Source organism: Propithecus coquereli, unplaced genomic scaffold (genome assembly GCF_000956105.1).
Source record: "Propithecus coquereli isolate 6110/MARCELLA unplaced genomic scaffold, Pcoq_1.0 Scaffold32, whole genome shotgun sequence".
Taxonomy (NCBI): domain Eukaryota; kingdom Metazoa; phylum Chordata; class Mammalia; order Primates; family Indriidae; genus Propithecus; species Propithecus coquereli.
The window spans coordinates 4,767,410-4,794,473 of NW_012148841.1; the positions used below are offsets into that span (position 1 = coordinate 4,767,410).

Here is a 27,064-nt window from a genome sequence, read left to right on the forward strand (position 1 = left end):
TTAGGTTACATATATTGCCTTTGCCCCGCCCGAGTCAGAGCTTCACGCATGTCCATCCCCCAGATGGTGTGCATTGTTGTAAATGCTGTCATAAAGGTATATGACCAGTGTAGTAGAATGCCGAAATGGAACTAGTTTAGCCACGGTTTTGGTTGAGGTCCCAAGGAAATAGGTGGCAACTACTCTACCTCACTCCACAAGTGAGGTGATAGACCATAAGGACCTAGCAAAAAAGGTGGTAAAATGGCTTAATCACTCACTCACAGTGAGGGTGTACAAGCTTGAATTTGAAGTGGGAAGGAATTGGACAGCAGAAAGAAGATTTATTTTGAAAGTTTTTGGTGACCTATGAGTCCCACTTACGCTCATGTGAACAGTGAGGGCACCTCTCAAGTTCAGTGCACAGGACTTCAAGGACACCACTTGGAGGGCATCCTGTGTGTCCTGGGGTGTGGATCAGTGCTTAGAGCTGCTTGGCAGGTGGCGGAGTAAAAAGTGGGCTGCACTAGAAGTAATGCCTCTCCTCCTGATGATGGATTCTAGGTAAGTGTTTACTATAGACTAGGCATCGGCCCCTGCACACAAAGGCAGTCCACTCTAGACTGTGTAAGATCCTGCCCCAAAGGGCTCCATGGAGGGGCAAGGTGCCCTCAGTGTAGAGGACACCTTTGTCTGGGAAAGTTTCCTTGTTGTTTTTCCTCAAGAACATGTCTGCGACCTTGCACGCAAGTCCAGAGTGCCCTCACCCTGCAAACAGGAGGGGCTAGAGAATTGAGATGCAAACATCTGCTTGCCGGAGACGAAACAAAAGGAACTGGGACGTGTTGAGTCGGGACGGGACGGTATGGGAACAAAGAACTTGCGGTGGGACAGTTGCCAAACAGCCTGTGTTATAAATAAAACAGCTACAGCGAGAGCTTTTCGCTGCAGCCTCATACTGTCTTGTGGTGTCTGTGTCTTTTTGTACGGGCTGCAGTCATGTGTCCACGTCTTTATGTCTCTGTGTTCATTCCTTGGTCTGAAGCTGGGCCACGTCACCTCAGCACAAAGAAGTTGTATTTATTAGTCAGAGGTTCAATGCTAAGAGAGGAAGCATGCATGATCTGCTTGAGAGATGCTTTGGGGAACTGCAGGTGACAGAGTCCCAGCTTTGATGAGTGGAAGGATTTGTAAATAACCTATCGGTAGATTTAAAAGAGAGCCAGCTTTAATCACTTTTGCCATGCCCAGGAATCAATAACACCAGACCACAATCATACCTGCATCTTTCCTCTTCTTTTTCCTCCAGACCAAGCCCTGGAGGGTTCAGAGGCTGAAACTAGTTGGGAGTGGTGGGAAGGTGGAAGGAGCCGACTGCTTTCTCCATTTACACTACAATAGACCTAGGCTGGAGGAGGAGAAAAGCTACTGGTGAAACTTGGAGTTTGCATTATTAGAATGAATGGATCGTATTTGATACTGAACTGAGATATTTGGGAAACTAAAGTGACTGAATAACTTTTTTGGCAGGGCAAGGATAAAGGAGCTGTCAGAGAAAATTTGGATGGTCACTGGAAAAAGAATGGCATTGTTTGCTGCAGCCAGTCTCCACTGCAAGTCCTATTTGTTTAACCTAATGGTTGCACTAGCACAGAAAGGAGGAAGACATAAGCTATGCAAAAAATCCCAGAGGCAATGGCATTTGAACTGGGCCCCTCAAGATGGAGGAGAATTACCAGACAGAAAAAAAAAAGGTGGAAAACCACATTTAAAGGGATGAAAGTATGAAATTCTGAGTTGTATTTGTGATGCTGGAGCACAGTGGGCAGGATATGAGGATGAAAAGTGACGTTGGGCCAAGACTGGAAAGAGCCTTGAATAACAAGACAGAGATTTTGGCTTGTATCCTCGTATGGAGGTAGCATAATGTAATTTGTGTTAAGGAGTGATGCTGGAGTTTTTGTCAGTGGCATCTCTTTGGATGATTCTCGTCTCTAACACCCTTGTCAGGTAGTTGGCTACATTAGATTGTTGATTTCTCTTTCTGTATAGTTCCACGGCCCCTACTCTATTTCACCTCCCATATGGGTTACTGAAAAATGCCTCCTGCCCTCATAAGGGAAATATTTTAATACCTATGCCTCCTTAAGTTCACTTTAGTTCATCAGTCAATACCTACGATGGACCAGTAACTAGAATTTTCAAAACAAAATCAGCTATTACAATGTGGAAGAGAGGGGAGTGGACAGTGCATGGGCTGAACTTGCTAAATTCTGATGTACAAAAATCAGTCACCTGGAAGGAACATGTACACATGGAACAAAGCTGGAGCAAGATCAAGAAATATGAGAAAAACAAAATCTTTTAACTTATAGCCAGAGCGATGGAGGAAAAATGGGCAGATAATTGAACAGGTGGATGTTGGGAAGTAAAACAAGAAAATCAGGAAGAATATCAGTTCATATTTAATACTTGTAAGAGCAAAGCTATGTGGGAACTGAGAGCAAGAGTTCTGAAGTCAGATTTCTATATTTTAATCCTGATCCTGCCACCGGTGAGAGATGTATTTTGGAAAAGGTATTCAACACCTCTATGCTCCATTTTCCATGTATGAAAAATGGGGTTAAAATAGCACCATAGCATGTTCTTTACAGGTTTATAAGGATCAACTTATATGAGACCACAGATATACTCTGTGTGTGTGTGTGTGTGTGTGTGTGTGCGCGCGCGCGTTTGTGTCTATCTGTAGACATATACCATGGTTTGAATCTCTGCCCCAAAACTCATGTTGTAATGGTATTAAGAGGTAAAACCTATAAGAGGTGATGAAGTCATGAGGGCTCTGTCCTCAAGAATAAATTAATGCCCTTATCATAGGAGTGAGTCAGTTATCTTGGGTGGGCTCCCAATAAAAGGATGAGCTCAACTCAATTTCCTCTGTGTCACATGCTTACTTGCCCTTCCATTTTCTGCCAAGGAATGACATGGCACAAAGGCCCTTGTCAGATGCTGGAGACATAGTCTTGGACTTTCCAGCCTCCAGAACCATGAGCCAAATAAACTCTTTGTCTTTATAAATTACCCAGTCTCTGGTATTTACTTACGGCAGCAGAAAACTGTCTAAGACAATACATATACGTGTGTGTGTGTGTGTGTGTGTGTGTGTGTGTCTGGAATAGTAAGTGCCTAGAAGAGCAAGTGCCCAATAAAAAGTAGCTGTTATTACTTGGCCAAAGATGACCCTATCTGTGCTTGGAAATTTTTCCTTGAATAAATCTACTTTATAATTAAGAACACTCTCTTGATTGCTGTTAGACTCACTCTTTGATTTAGTTAAGATGGAAACATCTTGGAAACTTTTAATGAGTAGGTTGAACAAACAAATACAACCCTCAAAATCAAAGTCCAAAGTAAAGCAATATTTAAAACATGTCTTGTCAAGGATGCCCACTTTCACCACAGTTATTCAACATAGTACTGGAGGTTCTAGCTCGAGCAATCAGACAAGAGAAAGAAAGGAAAGGCATCAAAATTGGAAAGGAAGAAGTCAAATTATCCTTGTTTGTAGACAACATGATATTATATCTAGAGAAACCTAAAGACTCCCCCCAAAAAATAAAAAACTATTAGAACTGATAAACAAATTCAGTTAAGTTGTAGGATACAAAATCAACATACAAAAATCAGTAGCATTTCTATATGTCAACAGTAAACAATCTGAAAAAGAAACCAAGAAAGTAATCACACTTATAATAGCTACAAATGAAATAAAATACCTAGGAATAAACTTAACCAAAGAAGTAAAAGACTTCTATAATGAAAAATATAAAACAATGATGAAATAAATTAAAGAGGAGACACACAAAAAATGGAAAGATATTCCATGCTCATGGATTGGAAGAATCAGTGTTGTTAAAATGTCCATACCACCCAAAGCAATCTACAGATTCGATGCAATCCCCATCAAAATACCAATGACATTCTTCACAGAAATAGAAAACACAATCCTAAAATTTCTATGGAACCACAAAAGACCCAGCCAGAATAGGCAAAGCTACCCTGAGCAAAAAGAACAAAACTGGAAGAATCACATTACCTAACTTCAAATTATACTACAGAGCTGTAGTAACCAAAATAGCATGGTACTGGCATACAAACAGACACGCGGACCAATGGAACAAAATAAAGGATCTAGAAATAAATCCACGTATCTATAGTGAACTTATCTTTGACAAAGGTGCCAAAAACATATAGTGGGGAAAGGATAGTCTCTTTAATAAATGGTGCTGGGAAAACTGGATATCCATACACAAAAGAATGAAACTAGACCCTTATCTCTTGCCAAATACAAAAATCAAATCAAAATAGATTAAAGACTTAAATCTAAGACCCAAAACTATGAAACCACTAAAAGAAAACACTGGGGAAATCCTTCAGGACATTGGTCTGGACAAGGACTTCTTGAGTAATACCCCCAAAGCACAGGCAACCAAAGCAAAATTGAACAAATAGGATCCCATCAAGCTAAAAAGCTCCTGTGCAACAAAGGAAACAATCAACGAAGGGAAGAGACAACCCCCAGAATGGGAGAATATATTTGCAAGCTACCCATCTGACAAGGGACTATAACTAGAATATATAAGGCACTCCAACAACTCAACAGGAAAAAAATTAAATAATCTGATTAAAAAATGGGCAAAGGGTCCGAACAGACATTTCTCAAAAGAAGACATACAAATGGCCAACAGGTATATAAAAAATGCTCAACATCATTAATCATCAGAGAAATGCAAACCAAAACTGAAATGAAATATCACCTCACCCCAGTTAAAATGGCTTTTATCAAAAAGACAGGCAATAATGAATGGTGGTGAGGATGTGGAGAAAGGGGAACCCTTGCACACTGTTGGTGGGAACATAAATTAGTGCAACACTATGGAGATCAGTACAGAGGTTCCTCAAAAAACTAAAAATAGAAGTACCATTATAACCTAGCAATCCCACTGCTGGGTATATATCCAAAGGAGGGGAAATCAGTATATCAGAAAGACAATCTACACTCCCATGTTTATTGTAACACTATTCACAATAGCCAAGATCTGGAATCAACCTAAGTGTCCATCAATGGATGAATGGATGAAGAAATTGTGGTACCTATGCACAGTGGAATATTATATAGCCACAAAAAAGAATGAAATCCTGCCATTTGCAACAACATGGATAGAACTGGAGAACATTATGTTACGTGAAATAAGCCAAGCACAGCAAGATAAATCTCACATGTTCTCACTCATATGTGGGAGCTAAATATTAAAACAATTGATTTCATGGAGACAGAGAGTAGAATGACGGTTATCAAAGGCTAGGATAGTGAGGAGGCAGGTATAAATTGGGGATGTTTAATGGGTGCAAAAATATAGTTAATTAGAATGAACACTATTTGATAATACAACAAAGTGACTATAATCAGCAATAAGTTAGGGTATACTTTAAAATAACTGAAAGAGTGGAATTAGAATGTTCCTAACACACAGAAATGATAAATGCCTGAGATGATGGATACTCCAATTATCCTGATTTGATTAATTCACATTATATGCCTGTATGAAAACATCACATATATCCTATAAACGTATGTAACTATTATGAACCCATAATAATTACAAATAAAAAAATCTAAAAATAAAATAAAATAGAAAAAATAGATCACCATTGTTTTTGTGGCTGAGTAGTACTCCAATGGAAAAAAATAGAAAAAATAAATAAATAAGACATGTCTTGTGACCAGTAGGAACACTGAGACATGCTTTCTAATTGGTTGTGTTCAGTTTTCACCTCAGGGGCCACCAAGTAAAGGAAAAATATTTGACAAAGAAGTTGCATACCGTTTAATTAAACATTATTTCTAGAACTCCAAATCACTTCATAAAAGCAGTTCTTTCATTCTCGGATGTTTGAACCAAAAAGCAAAAATGCAGTCATGCAAATAAGTCAAAATGGCAAATTCTTAGATTATTGCATTTATTTGAAGTTTAAAAAAAGTCCGAAAAATTTCTACCCAACAACCAAGTTAAAGATAATGATATAAATCATTACTGCAATGATTTTTTTTTCTTAGTAGATGTAGGTCACTTGGCAAGTCTCAAATGTGTGATTGGTAAGCTTATGAATAGGGACAAAGGACCACAAAGCAAAAGTATATTCCACACAAATTTCTAATCTAATGAAAATTACTACCAAAGCAAACCCATACTCCATGCATTTTTATCATAGGTGGTACCAAAGTACATGCATTAAGAAACCAAATAGCTAATCAGAGTAGTATAATGGCTTGTAAAATGAGGTAGAAAAGTATGTTTATGCAGTAAAGGGTCCTGAGATCAAATGATAACTTCATCATGGGAAAAGGATGGGAATCCCAGATGCTGAGGTCTCCTGAGTTTATGCATCTGCTTGCCAGTATTGAACAATGACAGCAGAAATCCGGTTTTAAATCAAGTGTTATGGGATTTGACATAAGCCATTCTGACAAACATCCTTTTCTATGTTCATACGAACATGGACTCTCTTTAAAGGGGCCATGGCTTTAGACTCTTTCTCAGAATAAATTTCCATAAGATTTACTGCTTATATTGAGCAAAGATGATGCCTGTTCCTAATGCCCATCAATTGGTATAATTTGAACTTGAAGTAAAATGACTAGGGTTTGATTTGTCAAGCAACAAGTTATTTGTGTCAGGATAGTTCCTGTGTTGCGGGTTTGCCAAATACTTTGCAATCATTTTTATGGTGCTCAAATTATTAAAAGGAGGTGAGCATTTTGGATTTTTATATTCTACTTGATACTCTTGCTGTGATCTCATCCCCATCCAGCCCAGGATGTTTTTCACATTTAAAAAAATTCTTCAAGCTGTGTTTGTATTTTATTTACGTATATTGGAAACTTGAGAGGGTCTGGCTGAGGGCCTAATAGCATTTTTTGTATTCCCTAAGTGCAATTTCTTATTCCAAGCACTCCCTGGGCAGGCAAGCCCACGATTTCAATTACCATTCATAAGGTTGATAATTGCCAAATTTGGCTCTTCCTCTGAGCTTCTGACCCATACATCTAACTTCCGACCAAAACAGTCCTTGCTGGTCCTCAAGATCATTAAGGTCGATATGTCCAAAGTGAATTCACCAGCTTCCTGTGTACATGCTCCTCCTCCTAGGTTTCCTTTCTCAATGAATGGCACCACTGTCCACCCAGCTGACCAAACCTTCATCTTCCTTCATCTTCTCCATTAGTCCCCAACTTTCTCTATTCCTTCTCCTAAAAATCTTTAAGTATATCCACATTTTCCCATTCTTTCTCCCCTAATTCTTGCCAACATGATCTCCATTGAACTCCTGTGACTGGCCTCCTATTTGGTCTCTCTGCATGCACTCTTTCTTCCTTCCATTTGGTCCTCTATCCTCAAAGGGACACTTCAAAAATTAAATGTGATTGACTCTTATTTAAAGCACTCCACTGACTTTCTATCACCTTGCAGGATAAAGTTTGAACTCTACAGCAGCTTGCAAGACCTTTGAGGCCTTGTCATTGGCCATCTCTTCAGACTTTTCTATCACAAGTCACAACTTCAAACATATTGGACACCTATTTCGAACTTTGTATAACACTTTTGCTTTGTGCTCTCACCTGCCAGCCTGTCTTAGTTTGCACTGCTGTAATGGAATACCATAGACTGAGTGGCTTAAACGACAAACATTTATTTATTGTAGTTCTGAAGGCTGGGAAGACCAAGACTAAAGTGCCGGAAGATTCAGTGTCTGGTAAGGGCCCACTTACTTGTTCTTAATGTGCTCTCTGGGGTCTCTTTTATAAGGGCACTAATCCCATTCATGAGGACGCTACCCTTAGCACTTAATTAGCTCCCAAGGACTCCGCCTGCCGATACCATTTTATTGGGGTTAGTGTTTCAATGTATTAATTTGGGGTGAGAGAACACGAACATTCAGCCCATAAAATAGCCTTAATGTATGTGATTTCTAATTCTAGAAACACTATTCCTCCTACCTGGTCAAGCCCAAATCACCCTTTGGTCTCCACCTGGATTCCCTGTTCTCCTGGGTTGTCTTCCTGACTCCCCAGTTCTGGATCAGTGCTGTTTATTGGATCAGTGCTGTTTATTGTACTTCCTTAGCACTCTAAACTTTCCCAGCAAATCATAACAATTAGGCTGTTTTGTATTTGCATGTTGACATGTCTAATTGCCCCCACTAAACTGACATCCACAGGACACAAAGAAACATATCTACCTTTGTGTGGCTATATTCTCTGGGTTCAGCCCAGAATATGGCATAGTGGGTCTTCAAAAATACTTGTTAAATGAATGAATAAATGAATTTTTTTATACTAATGATTTTCCATCCTTAAAAGGTAGGATAAGGTAAATAAGAATATTATCTATACCCTTAATGGTGGTTTTGGTAAAACAGTTACTTTTATATAATTTAGTTTATTAAGCTTTAGGTTTTAGAAGGGAGAAGGAATAAGAGAGAACTCAAACCTTAACTGTAGCTCCTGGGAAGAAAAGCCAGTTGCCTGTGTCCACTGGGTCAAGACTATCTTCTAAAATGACTTGTCTGTGAGCTGAATTGATGACCAGGATGTTATCTAAGGCCCAGCAGGCTTCATACACTTCTCCTACACGAAGATTCTCCTGCTTCCACCGAAACTGGATGTTCTCCCCTTTGGCGTCTTCAGGAAGGTAGAGGATGTGGATGATTGTGCTGATGTTGGAAGGGGCTCTGGAACACATGGTGAAACGGGAAGTTCAACAATGTCAATTTTTTCTTTCTTGTAGATGAATTTTGTTTTCTTAAGATTGTAGTTTCATGAACTAAAAAAAGTTATACTTATTATAGTTTAAAATATTCACAATCCCATAGCCCTTAAGTCTTTTAATATCTACTGATCATTAAGATTTTCATATTGAATGATGACAGTTTAAATACTGAACGCCTTCAAGAGGTTTATGTGTAACAAAAGGCAGAGACTAAGTGCATTCAAATAAGCCAGTAAAGGAAAAATTGAAGAGAAAATGGCACGCACTGCCATGGCTTGTACAAAAAAATCAAAGTTTATCTAGCACAGTTTTTTGCACATGGTAGACATGCAATCTAAAACAGTTCAGTTTACTTGATAATAAGGAAAAAAAGAGGAAAACTATAAAATTGTGATTTTGAGTCTTACTTTGAAATTATGCACCCATTGGAGGCCATTCCAATATGTGTGCAATATGTTTAATAATCAGCCTTTATGCAATAATTATTTTATTTCTAGTAACCAGATATGTTTTTCATACGTTTAGTCTATATGAAATATGAGATTTACCATGAAAATGAAATGTTCTCATTATAATTCTTCCTAATTTCATGCAGATCAATCTTTAAAAACATGATAGAATTTGACATGATTTTTGTATTACATCTGTTAGAATCTAGGCCCTTCTACTATATAATAAAATACTTTTATTAAACATTTTCTTCTACCAAAGCAGAAACCTGCTATAGTAAAAATGATTGCCTTTGCCAAGATTAAAAGTGGTACTAAAATGCAAACTAGTAGTACCCTAGGCTTGTTATAAATTAGTTTTGAAAGGACTAGAGAAAAGCCATATTTTTCACTCACCAATGAAGCACATATATATCCGTAAAATTGTCAGTATAAGGTTATAGATGGTGTACCTTACCTTTGTGGGTAATCGATTCTCTTTTCTTTTAAAATATTTCATGATGACTATGCTTTTAGTTTCAAAAGGAATTTAAATTGATGAAGAGAATACATTTTAGTTTTAGGTAGTGACTGGAAACATTTTTGCTCTGGTCACCAATGGTAAGGGAAATTTGGATTAATGAGTATGATGGTTTGGTACATGGTCTAAAATTTAAAGCCCCATTTAGTGAAAAAATAAATGGAATCAACTGAACATGATCTTTATATGTTGTAATTAAATGTGTAGTTTCATTATTTATCATATCAAAAGCATGTAGCTATTTTCTAACAAGAAATATGTACCATGATTTACTTAAACTATGACATGTAGCATACTAGCAAGAGAAAACAATGGAGATGCGGGTAAATTTTCCAGTATTTATGCTGTGTTGCTTAAAGTCATTTATATAAATATTTAATATTAATGCATTCTCATAACTACTAGAAATTAGAAAGAATAGCAAAATGTTCTGTTATAAAATTGGCATAGCATGTCAGAACTCAGCTTGTACCCAGTGTCCATAAATTATATTTTGTCCTGCCACAGAGGGAGATAATCCATTAAAATCCATGAGTTAGAAACACTTCTCAGTTTTTGGTTAGACTAGTGAGCTTAAGCTTGTGAAGTTTTTATTTCTTTTTTTTTAAATACTACTACTATAGAAACTTTGCACGAATTGGTTTAATATTATACAGAGCCTAATATTTATCCTGCTACCCTAAATAAATCACAGCTCTTTTAATATAGAAATATAATAAGGAAAACAGATCGTGGAAGAAAGAAAACTGCGACAAAACTGACAGAAAACATTCTAACTTAAGTTATGCTAAATTTAAGAACTAACCCAATCATAATAATCACTTGATAAAAGTTCAAGGCATTTTTTCCTTTAAATATCTTATACTTGAAATTAAGCATCCAATTTGAATTTTCTTTTATAATTTAAACTCTGCAGAAGTGGTAAACATAATTTGAGTTTTGGTAATTTAACCAAATATTTTTAACATGAGTGAGTTTCTTCTTCCTCAAGCATACTATCTCATTTTCTTATTGAGGGATTTTTTTAATAAAGAAAATGTAATGTATGAATAAAAGTCATATCGCAATTACAATAATAGAATTTTAGAACTGGCTTTAAGGAAGTTAGAAGAGAAGTGATAGAACGAGATATTAGATGTCAAAGACCCAGTAGCTTTTAACTCAGTATCATCACAGATTGGAAGGGAGTTAGCTGGTCATCTGATACATTCCCAGGCCTACAAACCAGGCCAGAGTCAAGTCATGTAGAGCAACGTGTGGCAATGTTACTTTGTGGAAGATGCTATCATAAAGGTTATGATCCCAATGTACTTTTACTAAAATAGTTTGTTATAAGTACTACCGACGATGGGAAGTTTTGAACAGAAAATGACACTTTCAACAGTATCTTCTTTAAGTAGGTAGGTCCTAATATGTGTATGCATGTAATTCAACGTAGTTAACAACCAGAGAGCTTTTAAACCATAAAGAAAAATCAGTGGTAGAATAAAGGCAAATGGGGAAGTAGAAATCCATCTATGTCAGAATTTATAAAAATACTTTAAATTACAACTAACCCGATTTGCTCGAGCTGAATCCAGTCTGCAGAATTATTCTTGGCATATGACACGATGATGCTGGGGTCTGAATAACTGAAGCGACATGAACCTGACCCTGTAAATGGCAATAACAATAAATTTCAAAGTTAAAAAGCAGATAATAATACATATTATCTTTCCTGATAAATATTTTAGATAATTTAAAACTTTTTAGATATTTATCTGGTAATTTTCCTGTTCTTCTAACTATGCTGAAATTTCCTGAGATCTGTTCTAACAAATATCATTTGATAAATTATCTCAGGAACCAGAAGAAAAGGTTAAAAAAGGTAAACTGCAGATTTCTTTGGACATATATTTAATTTAAACTACTAAATTAAACTGTAAAATAAACAGTTCTATGCCAAAAATACCTAGGTATTATAGAATGACTAATAATGCCATTACGGTTCTTGCAAGGTAATACCAATTATTAGTGATTACATTAAATGGTACATAAGTCATTGAATTGAGGAATAAAAACACCATTCTTTTTCTGTGTATTATCTAAATGATGAAACAGTATATGAGGTACTAAAATATTGTAAAGAAAATTCAAGTACTAAATGAATGAGAACTGTTATGGATGTGATAGATACTACTCTACCATAGCCCAAATTAGAGTTTAAAATAGATATTATGCCCCATGGTGAATATTTGGTGATTATTTCTAGTTATTATTTTTAATATTGAAAATATGAACACCAAAGAAAGTTTAAAATTGATAAAGACTTTGTTTCTGTATGTTCAATGCAATCATATAATAAAGCATAGTATGACTATAATTTCAAAGATCTTAGAATACCCAAAACAGCCACAAAACACTTCCCAGAAGTTTACTGTAACTGACATAGCAGTATTTTTCAGACTACATTAAAAGCAAATGAACCAAAAGAGAAAGGAATAGTGCAATTTATGTTTAACTTCCACCCATCTGCTAGAGGAGCCTCCGTTTCAGCAAATGGCATCTGTTGACGGTTTTACATTTGTTGTGCTCAGGGGTTCCAAGCTTTAATCAGACTCATTTATTTCAGTGGTGTTTAGTACAAAACCAGTTAGTTTGCAATTGCCAAAGCTGGCAATGTACTAAAAGGCCAAACAGCAGTTTTCCTAGATTTATTCTCACAGCCAAAATGTAGGTCAAAAAGCATGAAAGAAAGAAGTATTCAAAGGAAAGCTACCCAGAAACCCTGATCGCAAATGGAAACCCACCTTATGCATTTAATCATTGTTAAATTCTACCTTTCAAGAGCAGCTGCTTAAAACAAGTATCACACTGTGCAGCTGGAAACAGAGACAGGCAGGATTATGTGGGACAAACTTCAACACAAACAAGAATGAGGTCTGGCAAAGAATCTGTTATTTTGAGGGAAAGTCAAAATTAGCCTAAAGAATTTAAATGTTATTTATGTGCTTCCTTTATGTCTTATACACCCTAAGTACTTCAAAGCAAATGAAAAAGGAAAGGATAGAACAAATGATAACCAAAAATGTTCCTTATAGAATGCAATTTCTTGCAAATTGTTTACAAGTTGAGATGAGAGAAGGAAAAGTGATACACTGCAAAATAAAAATGTGTCCAAATACAGCCTTGATGACAAATATGACTCCTGTCGATTTTCTTATGCTGCCATCTCAATGTTATGAGATTAAATTTTTTATGCACCTATAAAATAAAGAGGCACTTGGCAGGTGACTCACTGTTCCTCAGCTGCCCAGCCATTAAGTTTCCTCACATCTGAAATATTAGTATTTTTTTAAATCCATCTCCTCTTCACCATTGCTACGGGACCCTCCTCAGCTCTTGTCAGATCTCTGCAATAGTGACTGGTTGGTCCCCCTGTCCCAGCCTCACCTGTCCTCACCCAGCTACACTATTGTCAGCGCTCTTTCTACAAGTGAATTGAATTGTGTTATCTCCCTGCATATAATCCTTCAACAATTCCTCAGTCCCTTCAGGAAAAAGCTGCACTTCCATCCTCAGTGCGGTAAAGGTGCACAGTTCCTAGAGATCAAATGTGTGCCCTGAGAAACAACTAGCCAAGACCCTGTGTTAGAGTTATCACATCCCTCAAGACACCTCTTACGCAGTGAGGAGTAAGCAGGCACCACCTATAACACGCATCTCTTCATCTCCCCTCTTAAATCAAAGATATTTAATTGTCAATGCCAAAATGTAAAACCAGAAAGACAATCCCAAATGTCAAATGCAAAACATCCTCTCATTTGCCCATCCGTTTTCCCTTCTTCAGATCATTTCCAATGTAATCCTTCACTCTAAAGTAGTAATTCTGCAAGGATTTAGAGTTGCCGAAGAAGGGAAGATGATTGAGAACCACAGTTATCAAAGCATGGTCCGAGAGACCAGTTTAAGTCTAAAACCTCAAGCACTTTCTTTGGTTCTTACAGGCAAATGAGGAAAGTCTATATACTTCCATTTTTACCTACAATAAGGGTACCGAGTGATTAAGGGTTTCTATAGTTTTACAGTCATAAATAGAATTAGTGAACTTCCAGAATTTACTGAGACCTCATACCATATAAGAAATTTGGCTCCCAGGTAGTGCTGCACACAGATTACTGCCATGCCCACAGGAGAGGGAGGACAGGATATTCTGTGTGAAGGATACCTCATCATTGTTGTTTCCAGTTGGTCTTGACTGTCAATTCTTGATTTTAAATTGGCAAATAAATTGACAAATGATAAAGATAAGCCTCCATTCACTTATAGCAACTATCATTTACACTACAGGGTGCCCCAAAAGTCACCATACATAGGGAAAATGGGAAATTGTAGCTAAGTAAGGTGATTTAGTCAACCCCATAGTATATAATGATGGGTATTTTTATCTACAACATTTCTGGCCTATTATGGTCTTATAGTTTGCCCTATGTTTTAGGACATACATGCACTGCAATATAAATATTAGCCATTTCTACTCCTCTGCTAAAGCAGATGTCTACATAATGCCCTGAAATTATCTTGCAACAAAACACTTGATTTTTCACTGATGATATCCTGATTTTGTGCTACTGGTTTTGTACCTATGAATTTGTGCTATTTTAATAACTTGCTTTGCAAGTATAAAAACACTAGGTTATTTTAAAACGTCTCAGTATTTTAATGTAAAATGGTATGTGTAAGTTCATTCTTATTAGGTTAACAATGCAATGCGTATAATTCAGAAAAATAGAAACAGGCAGATTATAATGCCCTCATCCATTCACCCACAAATCTACACGTACCATGTTCTCCATCCACCTGTGCCAGTGTTTTCTGCCCTCCTCCTGTTATAGTGGATGAAGTGTTTCTGTTTTACTCAAAGGTTAACCTCTTTGTGTGGTCAAGATCCTCTCTCCCCTTGCTTCTTAAGATTTTTCCTCTTTCTCCTGCATCATCTATTTCTCTCAACCAATTTCCTGCACAACTCCTATCATCATACTAACATCATACAACTATACAAAGCATCTCCCATATTAAAAAAAGCTTTGATGTCACACCCCCACCTTCTGCTCTTTCTCTTTCTATTTTTGCTCCCCTTTACAAAGGGCCTGGTTGTCCAGTGATTGCCTCCACTTCCTCCCATCCTAGTCTCCTTCCCCTACTCCGTCCAGGCTCCCGCTCTCAAGCAGTCCATCAAAACTGCTCTTGGCTAGTTCCCAGGCCGCTGGGGAGTCCATGTTACCAAATCAATAGGTTATTTTCCCAAATTTGGGTTACTTGACCTCTCAGCAGGAGTTGTCCCAGCCGATCTTTTTAGATGTTTTCTTCTCTTGACTTCCACCACCTTCTTGGTTTTTCTCCTGCTTCACTGGCCACTGCTTGTCAGTCTCCTTTGTTGCCCTTTTCCTCTTGATCTCAAATTTGTTTTTTTAATTAATTTATTTTTAATTCACAAATAATTACATAGATTTATGGAGTACAAGGAGATGTGATGATATAGGTATGCACTGGGGAATGATTAAATTGGGCTAATTAACATATCCATCACCTCACATACTTATTTCTTTGTGGTTAGGACATTTAAAATCTACTTTTCTAGCAATTTTGAGACATACAATTCATTATTATTAACTACAGTCACCAAGCTGTGCAATAGATCACCAACTTATTCCTCCTAAGTGGAGCTTTGTGCCCTTTGACCAGCATGTCCCCTTTTCCCATCCGTCGTCCTCCAGCCCCAGCCTCTGGTAACCGCCATTCCACGCTTTATTGGACTGAAATTGCTTTACTACCATTCTCCTTTCTTATATACATTGCCCCCTTTGCTGATCTTACCCACTTTCAAGGCTCTAAATAACATCTATAATGGATAATACTCGGGTTTATATCTCTTATGAGATTCACACTTAACAGATCCAACTGCTACTGACCATCTCTAACAAACCCGATCTTAATAAGTCAAAATTAGAAGTACTGGTTTTCCACCAACCAAATATTCTGTTGTGTCTTTTCATTTCAAATGATACCACCCAAGGTGCAAATAAACAAACAAAAAACCCTAAGATGCCTTTATGTTTAGTAAGAAATCTAATATAATTTTAACTTTATAGAAAAACTTGTCTAACTTGTAACGTTATGGATTAATGAGAAAATCTTTGATGGTATATGCATCTTATAACGTATCATATATCCTTCAACAGATCATATATCCTTCAACAGATCATATCTAATTTTTCTGCTATGAGGGAAGTCTGTATGATAATGAACTCAATGCTTGTTAGCAATACTGATAATTCTATATGATTTTTTACTTTACTTTTTAGAGTGAAATTCCCTCTGATATAAGATATCTTCCAGAGAGGCAGTACGAACAGAGGTTAGGAGAGTGGGTAGAGACAGGCTGCCAGGGTTGCAGTCTGGGCTCTGAAACTTCTTAGCTGTGTGACCTTGGACACTTACTCTTTCTGTGTCCCAGTTTCCACAACTGTAAAATGTGAATAATAATAGCAACTACTTCATAAAACTGTTGATAAGATTAAGGATTTAATACATGAAAAGTGCCTAGAAAAATGTTCTCAATGCATACTATTTAATAAATTTTAGCTATGATTCAATATTTTTAATTTCCTTTCATAAATTCACTTATCCTAGAAAAAGGAAGAAATGTCTAACAGTATTTGTTCATGGAGTAAATATTAAATTACTGCTTATCAAAGAACTTAATTACATTTTTTTCCCTATAGTTTCTTTTACTTTGGGCTATTGGCCCACGCATCAGTGGAAATGCTATAAATTTAATAAGAAAATGAAAACTGAGGCCCAAATGAGTAACCCACCTGTTTGGTAGCATCACCGGTAAATGTGGGGAAGGAGAAAAGTCTCCTTGTAAAAAAAGATACTCTGAGAGTAGGATAGAAAGACAAATCAGGATAAAGAGACACCTTCCATAAGGTTTATACAATTGCTAGAGTGGAGTTAAAAATTTGATTGTACAGTTTCTAGCATCCAAAGAAAACAGAAAATCTGACTAGTTAGAATTTTAATAGCACCCATCAAGAAAAAAAATTCCGGTAACGCAAGAGAACAATCACAGGTGTTATGAACAGGTAGGTACCACTATATGCATTTCCACTTTACAAGTAAGGAAACTGAGGTAAAGAGGTTAACAAATTTACTCCAGGCCACACCTACTGACAATGGGATTCAGAATTGGGCAGATCAGAACTCATGCTTTTGACTGCTTCATTATACTCCTTCTGGTGTACAAAGACCCTTTCTTCTTCTTCTTTTGTTTCATCTTCTAACAGTGCTGCATTTTTGTATGGTCAGAACACATCGGGAAAGGTTTCTATGCTGCTGCTTCTACTTAGGCTCATGACTTAAGGCCATAATGGCCTTGTTCTTGACAAAGGGAGAAAAGCCTAAACTGTTTAAACACTCTGCTAGTCACCGTATCAGCTCTCTCAGATTTCACCATAGGAGAAGATCACATACAACCGTACCAAGAAGAAATACCGTGTTTACTTGGGCATCACTTCTTCTGCATGCTCCCTGCCCATTCCTCCCCCTTCCCTGCCTCTACAGATAGTCACCCAAACCTGTGAACCCTCCTTCTGCACATTTATTAAATCTACCTTTCCTTTACCTCCTTTCACCCAGATCAATGTGGTAACTTCCTAACTGGGCTCTCAGAACAAACACACAGAGGTTAACCTTCTAAAGAATTTATTAGTCATTTGCTTAAAAAAAATCTACAGGGAGGCATTTTAAAGACATTTTTAAAAACAGTTGCATTCCAAAAAAGCAATATGCAGATATTTCCCAACTCAGACAATTTTAATCATGTGAAAAGTGTTAACTGATACAATATTGCAATCATGATTAAGTTTAAGATACCTGTCTAATCCACATTGGTATCCTAATTAACAAATTCCATAATGGCTTGTAAATCTATTTTTTTTATTTGGCCTCCCACATAAGCAAAAAAAAAAAACAAATCTATTTCTAAAATAACCATTTTACCATAAAGAAAGAATTAATATTTACAAGTGTAAGACGGTATCTAGTACTTGTTATTTAAATGAAGAAATAAAAAAATGACAAAGATTATTTCTATATGGTCGTTCCTTTTACTGTTAGGGAGACTCATTACTATAATTCTAACAAATATTTTATTGCAAACTTGGTCTGATCTGTGAACAATTTTACTCAATTTAAAATTACAACTGAAATAGGTATCAACTTTTACCCCTGGTTCTGTTTAAATAGTACTGCCTCTAGTATAATTTAGAAAAAATAGACAAGTACCTCTCCACTTTTGTCAAAGGAAGCCAGGCCAAAATGATGAAACAACCAATCAATTAATCAATGAGTCAAACAACTATTAAAAGTATCTTATGTCAGAGGTGCACGTCAACTCAAAGGTCTAGTTACTCTCTAGTGACTCAGTCTCACTTCACTTGACGTTGGTTGTCATTCAGAAAAAAAACAGGAAACAGACCCTCTGAACAGCCGTTCTCACTAAAGAAGTAAAACATCATTTAGTACTGACAATTATGGCAACGCAAACATCAGTCTGTATGGCTCTTATGCTGGTTATTCCTTCTGCTGGGCTAACTCTTTTACACAATTCAGGCCTCTGTTCAAGAGTTACACCCTCAGAGGCCTTACCCTGGCCACCTTTAATAAAATGTCATTCTCTGACCCCTGATTTATTTTTTTCATTGCATTTATTACTCCCTGATATATTCATTTGTTTGAGGTTGCCTCCTCCCACCAGAATGTCAGCTCCACCAAAGATTTTGTTTCACAAATGCTGTATGTATGTCCTAAGTGCCTTGAGAGCTGCTTCACACAGAACAGGAACTCAGTGAATACTTGTTGAATGAATGAATGCAATAAAGCCTTTCCTGGACTTACTTAAACTCTAGGAAGATAGCCTTTGGGAAATATAGTAATACTGTTATTATTATTACTGGCTTTTTTGTAGCGCCTCTTTTCAGCAGCATAGGAAGATTAGGGGATTTATAACTTTTGTTCAATAGTTTGGAGACTTACGCTCTTCTAGGAAGAGCCAGAGGAACAGCATGTTCCCATCTCTGGGGCTGGCACCTAGGATTGTCTGGGTAACAACATCGTATGGTTCTGCCAATGTTGCATTTATGTTCCTCTGTTTAATATCTTTCCCTGGTGACAAAATAAGCTACAAGTATAAATGAAATATAATTGGTTAAATAAGAAATGGCAACTACTTTGATATTTCTTGTTGGAGTTGCCTCAGCTAAAACAGACAACATAGTAACCATGTTTTCAAACAAAGTATTAATATATTTCTGGTTAGCTCATGTTTCATTCTTATCACCCAATTCTAGGACTTAGTACCACAGTGGTAAGACATTTAAGAGATCGTGAAGACGAACATACTTGATAAACCAGTTGCTAGGGGGCCAGATAGGCTTTACCACTTACCCAAGGTTATGTGCGAAATTCAATTGGCAGAGAAAGGACTATATGGCCTGACTCCCAACTCAGTGCTCCTTTCCCTGTGCCTATTTATACCTACAGTAAAAGTTGTTTGTCAGTATATGAGTCATGAAGTCATATACATATGCTATAGAAAACTCTTAATGTAAAAATAATAGTCCATGGCTTAAAATACCTATATTGAATATAAATATTATTTTGCATTAATGATTACTACGTATTGGGAATCGGGACACTAGCTGCAGCAGTATATAGAAATATCCATGGTTCCTATACAGGACAAGGCAAAAGCAATAGAACATTAAATCAAGGGAGGGTGACAGGATGTAATTGGAATTTGAAAGGGAAAGTTGAGGCAACCTGCAGGAGGAAGAGAAAGAAGTACGGAAGTGACTTAAGTTTATTATCAGAATGGAAACATATATGTATCAATGCAACATATGTAAATGTAATGCTCAATTCTAATGTTGGTGTAGACAGAAAAGGATTCACCATGACGCTGACGAAGCTTAAAAGCTTCATGGACCTCACTTGGATGTGCACTTCCAAGGCCCTGGGAGGACCTCTGGCAATGCTTCCACACGACCGTCGTTTATAACACTTGCAACTGGTTAAGATCCTGTCTCCATTTTTACTGCACCCTCATCAAGTTCCCCCTGCGTCAGGTGGTGCTGGGGTGGCCATGGCTGCTGTTTGGATTCAGCTAAGGAGAAGCTGAGTTAGAGATACGTTCATTTTGGGTTAGTGTGATAAGGTTATGCAGTTCACTTCTATTTTATAGTTCAGTCATTCTCAACATAAAAAGAGCTTCCGGGAACTCCTACCGCCCACTGTGCTGACTCATTCAGCATCATGATTCAAAGACAACGATGACACTGTTCAATGAGTGACGTCAATTCAAAGAGGGGTTAAGATTAGTCACTGCACAAAGAAAGTTAAAATGCCCAGAAATATAAACAAGATAGATGTTTTTCCAATATATAATGATCCTAAAAAGCTAAATGACATTATCAATAAGGAATTGTGAAGGTAAAATATTAAACATAAAAAACAAACTCTGATCCACCAAGCTAGAGGCAGAATTATCTTTCCATTCTCTCTAGAAAATATTACAAAATTGTTGTCATATGAAGAGGCATTTAAGAGTAAACAGCCAAAACAATGTAAGGAAAAAGTATTATAGGGCATTTTAGGCAGTTAAAAATGTTGTATTTCTTGATTTTGTGATGTTTGTGGTGTTGTCAGCTTCTAAAAATTTGTAATTTGTTGTGGTTTCTTTTCTCGTTCTAACTAAATATTCACATTTTTACCTAATTTTGAATGTGTAACTTTTTAATTTTTTTCCCTCGGATCTCAACCCTCATGCAAATTGTGTAAGCTTCAAAGGGGAACCCACCAAACCTGGACCCTATACAGAGCATGTACTGCATGTTGCTCCTGCATTTCACTAAGGTCTTAAACACAGGTCCCAGAGCATAGGAATCCAGGCTAAAGCTCATTTTCCACTTTGCTTAGCATGGCACCATCAAGCAATAAATGTATTCTAATGACAGGACAACAATAAAGAAAGAGAATTTATGATTTCTGAAATTCTTTTCTTCTCTTATTACTTAAGGCAGGTTTAGCTCAATTAAAATATTCATATAAGAAAATGAATCATGTTGCAACTCGATTAGGATCGATGAAATCACTTTCAGGTAACTGTTTACACAAGAAACATGCCACTCATTTTTGACTGTGTTGGAAATGAACCTGAATGAAGCCAATTTGACTCTCATGAACCTCGGGGGATCGATAAAAGCTGGAGAGGACCTGTAACTTCCAGGACTTGCTTACTGGAGTGCTTCTGTGCCATGCCAGCTGGGAGAATCCTAAAGAGCTGTTAGCGTTTACAATCTCAAGAACTGAACTGAAACCAAGAGAAATTAAACTATTTTACAATAGGCATAGTGAAAAGAAAAGTGGGCAGGTTTGGGTAGGTAGCAGTGCCTTTTCTCTATGCAATAAACCCCAGCATTGTTGCAGAACTGAAATGTGGTGGAGTGACCCTGGAATTGGGACAGGATAATCGAGTGCAAGTCTGGCTCTGCTCCAACTCACTGTGCGACTTGGAGCTGGTGTCTTATCTGACCTGGATCTCATTTTCTTACATGTAAAATGAAATGACATAGTCACCAAAAACTGGAAGCAACCAAGACATCCTTCGATAGGTGAGTGGATAATAAACTGTGGTACCTCCAGACAATGGAATATTATTTAGCACTAAAAGAAATGAGCTATCGAGCCTCGAAAAGACACAAAGGAACTTTAAATGCACAATACTAAGTGAAAGAAGCCAATCTGAAAAGGCTACATACTGTAAGATAGCAACTATATGACATCACGGAAAAGGCAAAACTATGGAGACAGTAGAAAGATCAGGGGCTGCCAGGGGTTTGAGGGGAGGGAAGGAGGGATGACTAGGTGGCATACAGGGGATTTTTAGGGCAGCGTAACTGCTCCATATGATACTGTAATGACGGATACGTGTCATTATGCATTTGTCAAAATCTACTGAACTAAAATAATGTAGATTATAAACTTTAGTTAATAATATATTAATATCAATATTAATCAACTGTAACAAATGTACCACAAAACTGTAAGATGTTAATAACAAAAAATGAAATATTTAAAAAAGAATATATAAGCACATGCACAAGTAGCAATTATGTGCTAATCAAGTGAAATCCATATTAAGTACATCAAAAACCTGTTTATTGTGCAATAGACTGTTTACCATAACATACATGTACAGAGGAGACTGCAAATATACTCTTGATCCAGGAAGTTTCCACGATTCCCGAATAAACTTCATCCTTTCTTCCCAGCCTTCTTGGGTAGTTAGCATAAAAACAAACAACTTAAAGAATAGCCTGATTTAACATCAAAGCCACTTAAAAATGGAAATATTAGTAACTTCTATTGAAAATTAAAGAGTTGCTTCCTTCCTTTGAATTATACATGGACCATACAGGTCCATAATCCTTTGAGGTTAGATGAATTCCAGAATTCAAATAATTTATAGATTTCAAAAAGGTAATATGTGTATATACCATATATTATGCAGCATCCCTAGCAAAGTTTTGGCAGAACTCTGCTCAAACACGTTAATATTTCTGCAGTGAACGGCATGAAGATTCACATAAGTAATAGAAATAAAGATTATAAACAGCTTTACATCATTTCAAGTCAGGTCTTACTGCCAAATGAATTCAGGTCATGTCAGGCTTTGCCACCACATAAATTTTTTTAAAAGTGGGTTTGTGGTTTTTTTCCAAGTTTTTTGTAAAATGAAATTACAGATTAGGGATTGCGAGCCTGTATTTCCAAGAGTCCCCTCTATTTCTCTTTAGTTTCATAGAAGAAAAAAAATCAATCAGTGTTTAGTCCCTTGAGGCCTGGGTAGTTATTTTATTTGGTTATGCCATTCTCTACCCATCCCAGGACTTTTCAAAGTAAATCAGAGTAGAACACAATAAATAGAAGGAGCTACTGTCCTCTTGGGGATTGGTAGTGGTTGCTGGGAGCAGCCTCTTTCCCCAAAGCTCTGCTTTAAAAACGAGCTGCCTTTTCAAATGCAGCACAGGGCCAGAGAGGGAGGAGAGAATTGATCTCACAGAATTTATAGATGGGGAAATCACTGCCAGAAATCATGCCTCTAGATAGCACAGTGGGGCCCATAAATACTGAAGGCTAGAGGACTGTCTGGACAGAAACCTGCTCAGGATTCTTGCAGCACAAGTACTGCTGCCGCCATTACCCAAAACTCAGACCTTAGAGACAAGCAGGGCTCCAGGAGCTGCATGTAAACAACAGCATTTGATACAGAAAGATCATAAAGTTATGGAATGGATACAATCTGGCTACTTAGAATACCCCAGCTACAAACTGGAGCAAATCTTCACAGGATCAACGTATCTCCTTTCATCTTTTCCAGGTAGATAAATGGAGGACAGAACCATTAACTCAAGGTTGTAGTGAGTGGAAAGAGAGAAAGAGACGAACGGGAAACTCTTAGGGAGCTTTTAAAAGGCTAGACACTGTCGCTCCCAAGGGCTATTACATGTTACTCCAGCCTAGGGCCTTCGAGAAAGATGCTTGCCTCATTCTACATTGAAGTGTGAAAAATGTGATGACCAACATGAAGCTACTGGTATAATAAACAGTTCTGGCAATTACCTTTCCTTTTTTTAAAGCTAAAAGTGATTTTTGAGGCCACTATTCACTGGGAGAAAATATTCTTAATCCAAAATCATCAAGAAACGTAGTAAAAGCTTATTTGCTACTTTGCAGTTCTCCCTCCTCAAAATAATTCTGCCCCAAACAAGACTCTCATTTTGCAGATTATCAATAGTTTGATAGTTCTACAAACTTCTGTTCAAATATTTCACTGGAGGCAGCTGTTCGTATTTATTCTTCCAGTAACAATGATGTAGAACAATGATTATATCACACTTAGCTTTTTATTTCCTTCTTTACTGTGAGGAAAATTCTAAAAGCATTAACTGTCTTGGCCCATGGCATCAAAATAATTTACTGTAACTCATGAACATTACCTAAAATATGACTACTAGTTTTAAGCATATAATGCTGTCATTTCCAGTATGGCTGGTTTAATAAGTTTCTCAGTTTTCATGCTGTTTTACTCTTTTCCTGGGATAAAAACCTACACTTTATAGATTTTATATATCTTGGCATTTTGCTTTATAAGGTGACATATCTATATAAATTTGTCCCATTAATTTGTAAACTTTTTCAAAAATCTAATAACTTTGTTCTTCGGTAGTGAGCTAGCTTCTTACCTGATATGTTCAAAGCAAATTGTTTTTTATTACTCTTATTACCTTACTGGACATCAATTATCCACAGAGTACTTTGAAATGGAGATTCAAGGCAAGGGGGAAAAAAATCTACCTTGGAAGAGAAGAATTTGGTCTTACATGTGCTATTTTAGCAATTCATGAGGAATAGCCACATAGAGAATGCTGGTGAGCCGACAGTCTCCCTCAGCCCTGGCAGGCATGCTTTTAGCTGTCATCCCCATGTCTGACAGTGTGTACACATCCTACCATGCAGGGCAGCTTCTGGCTCCCATGAAGCACAGGCTTGATTTGCCCGTCCTGTGCCTGTACAGAGACACGGTGGCTCATGCCTTGTTGAAGTCCAGGAGCCTTTAGCCAAAGGGGGCAGCAGTTTGATTCACGAGTAAAAAGCAGGGCAGGAAAAAATGGTTACTGTATCAGATAATGCTTTGTGGCAGCCCAGGCGGGAAGTGTCCTGGGGCTTCTCAGTCCCGAATGACAGGGATGGGAATTGTGACAGAATGGAGCCCACAGATATTACTTTAATTAAGAACAGTTCCATTCTGCACACGAGAAAATCCTCGAATTACTCTTAGATCTGTCAAGAGCAAGTGAATTCAATTTTGGTAAAATATGATGACCGAAGTTGAGATAAAACTGTCAATGTAAAGAGATGAATAGGTCCAAAATCTTTGGTCAGTTTGATTCATCAATTAAATAATTATTTGAATATGGAAATCTAGAGTTTATATCTACAACTCTGTTTTGCCCACCAAAAAACACCCCTGGGGTAATTTAGTATATTTTTAACTGAGGAAACATATTTCAAGGACAGTGTTGTAAAAAGGAAGACTATATGGAACCAAAATTTCCATTTTAACCATCTATTAAAAACTGATATTAATGATTAAGAGAGGTCAAATAAAGTAGAATAAAATCAATAAAAATTCTCAAAAATATCCTGTACTTGCATTCAAAACACGCTTCCTTTAAACTTGACAGTCTTCTTCCATAAAATATAGAAGAACCAAGTTTTAGAAGCAACTGTTCTCCACCTGTGTTTGTATTTGTTTATTTTTAAAATGAGGCTACTAGTAATAATTTCTGTTTTGACTTGACTTTATTTGTGAACAGGCTATTGGACTTGCTAACCTTTCTTTCTGGAGAAATGTGACATTATGTGATTTATTGTACTTAATATTTTGTCCCTTAGTCACTTCCCGGCTGAAATTCCCAAACCTCATTAGGGGACTTATTCCAGTTCATGGCAGATGGACAATGACCACAGGATATAAAATGAACAGCTGTCCTCCTCCCCGTCTGTGCCTTCTCCCTTCCAGTCCCGTCCCCACTCCCTCGCTTCCAAAATATTCGTATTTCTTCATTGTCACTGCCACTCCTATCATAAGGGAGAGGAGGATTGATTCTCTCCCAATTTATGAATGCTGTGCCAACTTCCAACCACATCCAGGTGCCTATCCTTTCCAAGTTTTCTCCCAAACCCACATTAGAGAACTTTCAGCTCAGCCTATGTTGGGGGAAACACAAGGAAGAGAAATGCAAGATGTGTCAGGCTGTGCCAAGTTCCCTGCCAGGCAGTCCTCCTTTCCCCAGGGCCCACATAACCCACGCCTGAGTGCTCACGCCTGGCCCATTTTCTAGGAGGACTAATCCCTACCTTGGGCAGCAAGTGTTAAGTACCTCCCCTCCTCCACCCACAGCAATCTGGAGGCTCAGCATCATTATCCTTGTTGCTGTCTGGCTCTGACCTTGGTCTCCAGTCCTTAGTAAGGCTCCTACCCTGTTCTCCCTGCAGGGGGCCATCCCCTAAACTTCACTGTGACACTGACCCTCTGGACCCTCTGGAGCGGTATCAGCCCTGCTCTCAGTCAGTCTCCCTTCCCAAGTGATAAAGTCCTGACTCTGGAGCTCCCTCTTTCCTGGATTCTCCAACAAGTTGCACTCTCACTGTCCTCTGTGGTCTGCACCCAGAATTAGCAACCCAGGTGTACCGTCTTACTCATTTTCTTCTTACACATAGATGTAACCCCCCTCCTATGTGATAATACACTTCTTGAAGGCTGGGGCAGTGTCTTAGGCTCTGCTTTCCCCACAGTGGATGTAGGCACATCGTGATATATGTAACACACGTCCTAAAGATCTTCTCTCTGACAGAAGGGTCCTTGATTAATTGATAAGAAAGTAGAAACTGCAGGCTCAGATTAAATTTTAATACTGTCTATGGATTTCATTCAGCATACTCCCTTGCCTCAGAAATCAAGAATGGTATAGTATTGAGCACCAACGTAGAACAATACTAAATCCTAATCCAACCTATGAATTCGATTTAATTTTTTTTTTTTTTTTTTTTTTAGTTCTAGTTGTGAGCAAAATTCTGTCCTAAGTACAGAAGGGGATCCTTGTACATTCCTTAGCCCTCAAGGAATATCTAAGCTATAAAGGGTGAAAGTGAAATGGCCAGTGTATAAATCACCGCAGAGTGAAGTTGGTATCATAAAATAAATTCAGAGGAAGTGGGGGTTCAGAGATACCAAGCTGGGGCAATGGGATGAGTTTTCATGGAGGAATGGTGTTTGAGAGAGACTATTTGATCTATAACAATGATTAATTTCTTCTCATCCTGTAGTTCACCACTGTCTCCCTTCTCCTAGAGCAGCGCTGATGAATAGTAACAGAACATTTTTATGAATGAATTACTGACATTTATTTTTTAGGCCTCATCAGGTGAGTGACAAATTGAATATTTCAAAAAAGAAAGGGTGTAGTATCTGTTTGCAAACTGTATATTTCAATTCATTATTTGGTTGTCAATTCCATTAATTCAAAAACAATCATATTTAATCTCAACAATTTCTGCCAGAAGCTTATGCTTAGTAGAATTTTATAGCATTTCAGAATATTCTCTTTTATTACTGA

General features: G+C 37.4%; 1 protein-coding gene across 1 annotated transcript in view; it reads right to left on the reverse strand.

The window, feature by feature from the left end:
* The window catches only part of RELN (reelin), a 462,655-nt gene that overhangs the window by 199,206 nt on the left and 236,385 nt on the right, over nt 1-27,064 (reverse strand). Inside the window, exons 9-10 of the mRNA XM_012650296.1 lie at nt 11,336-11,432; nt 8,532-8,772 (exon numbers count right to left, since the gene is read on the reverse strand). Coding sequence (XP_012505750.1) covers nt 8,532-8,772; nt 11,336-11,432 — 338 coding nt within the window. The remainder of the gene's footprint in view (nt 1-8,531; nt 8,773-11,335; nt 11,433-27,064) is intronic.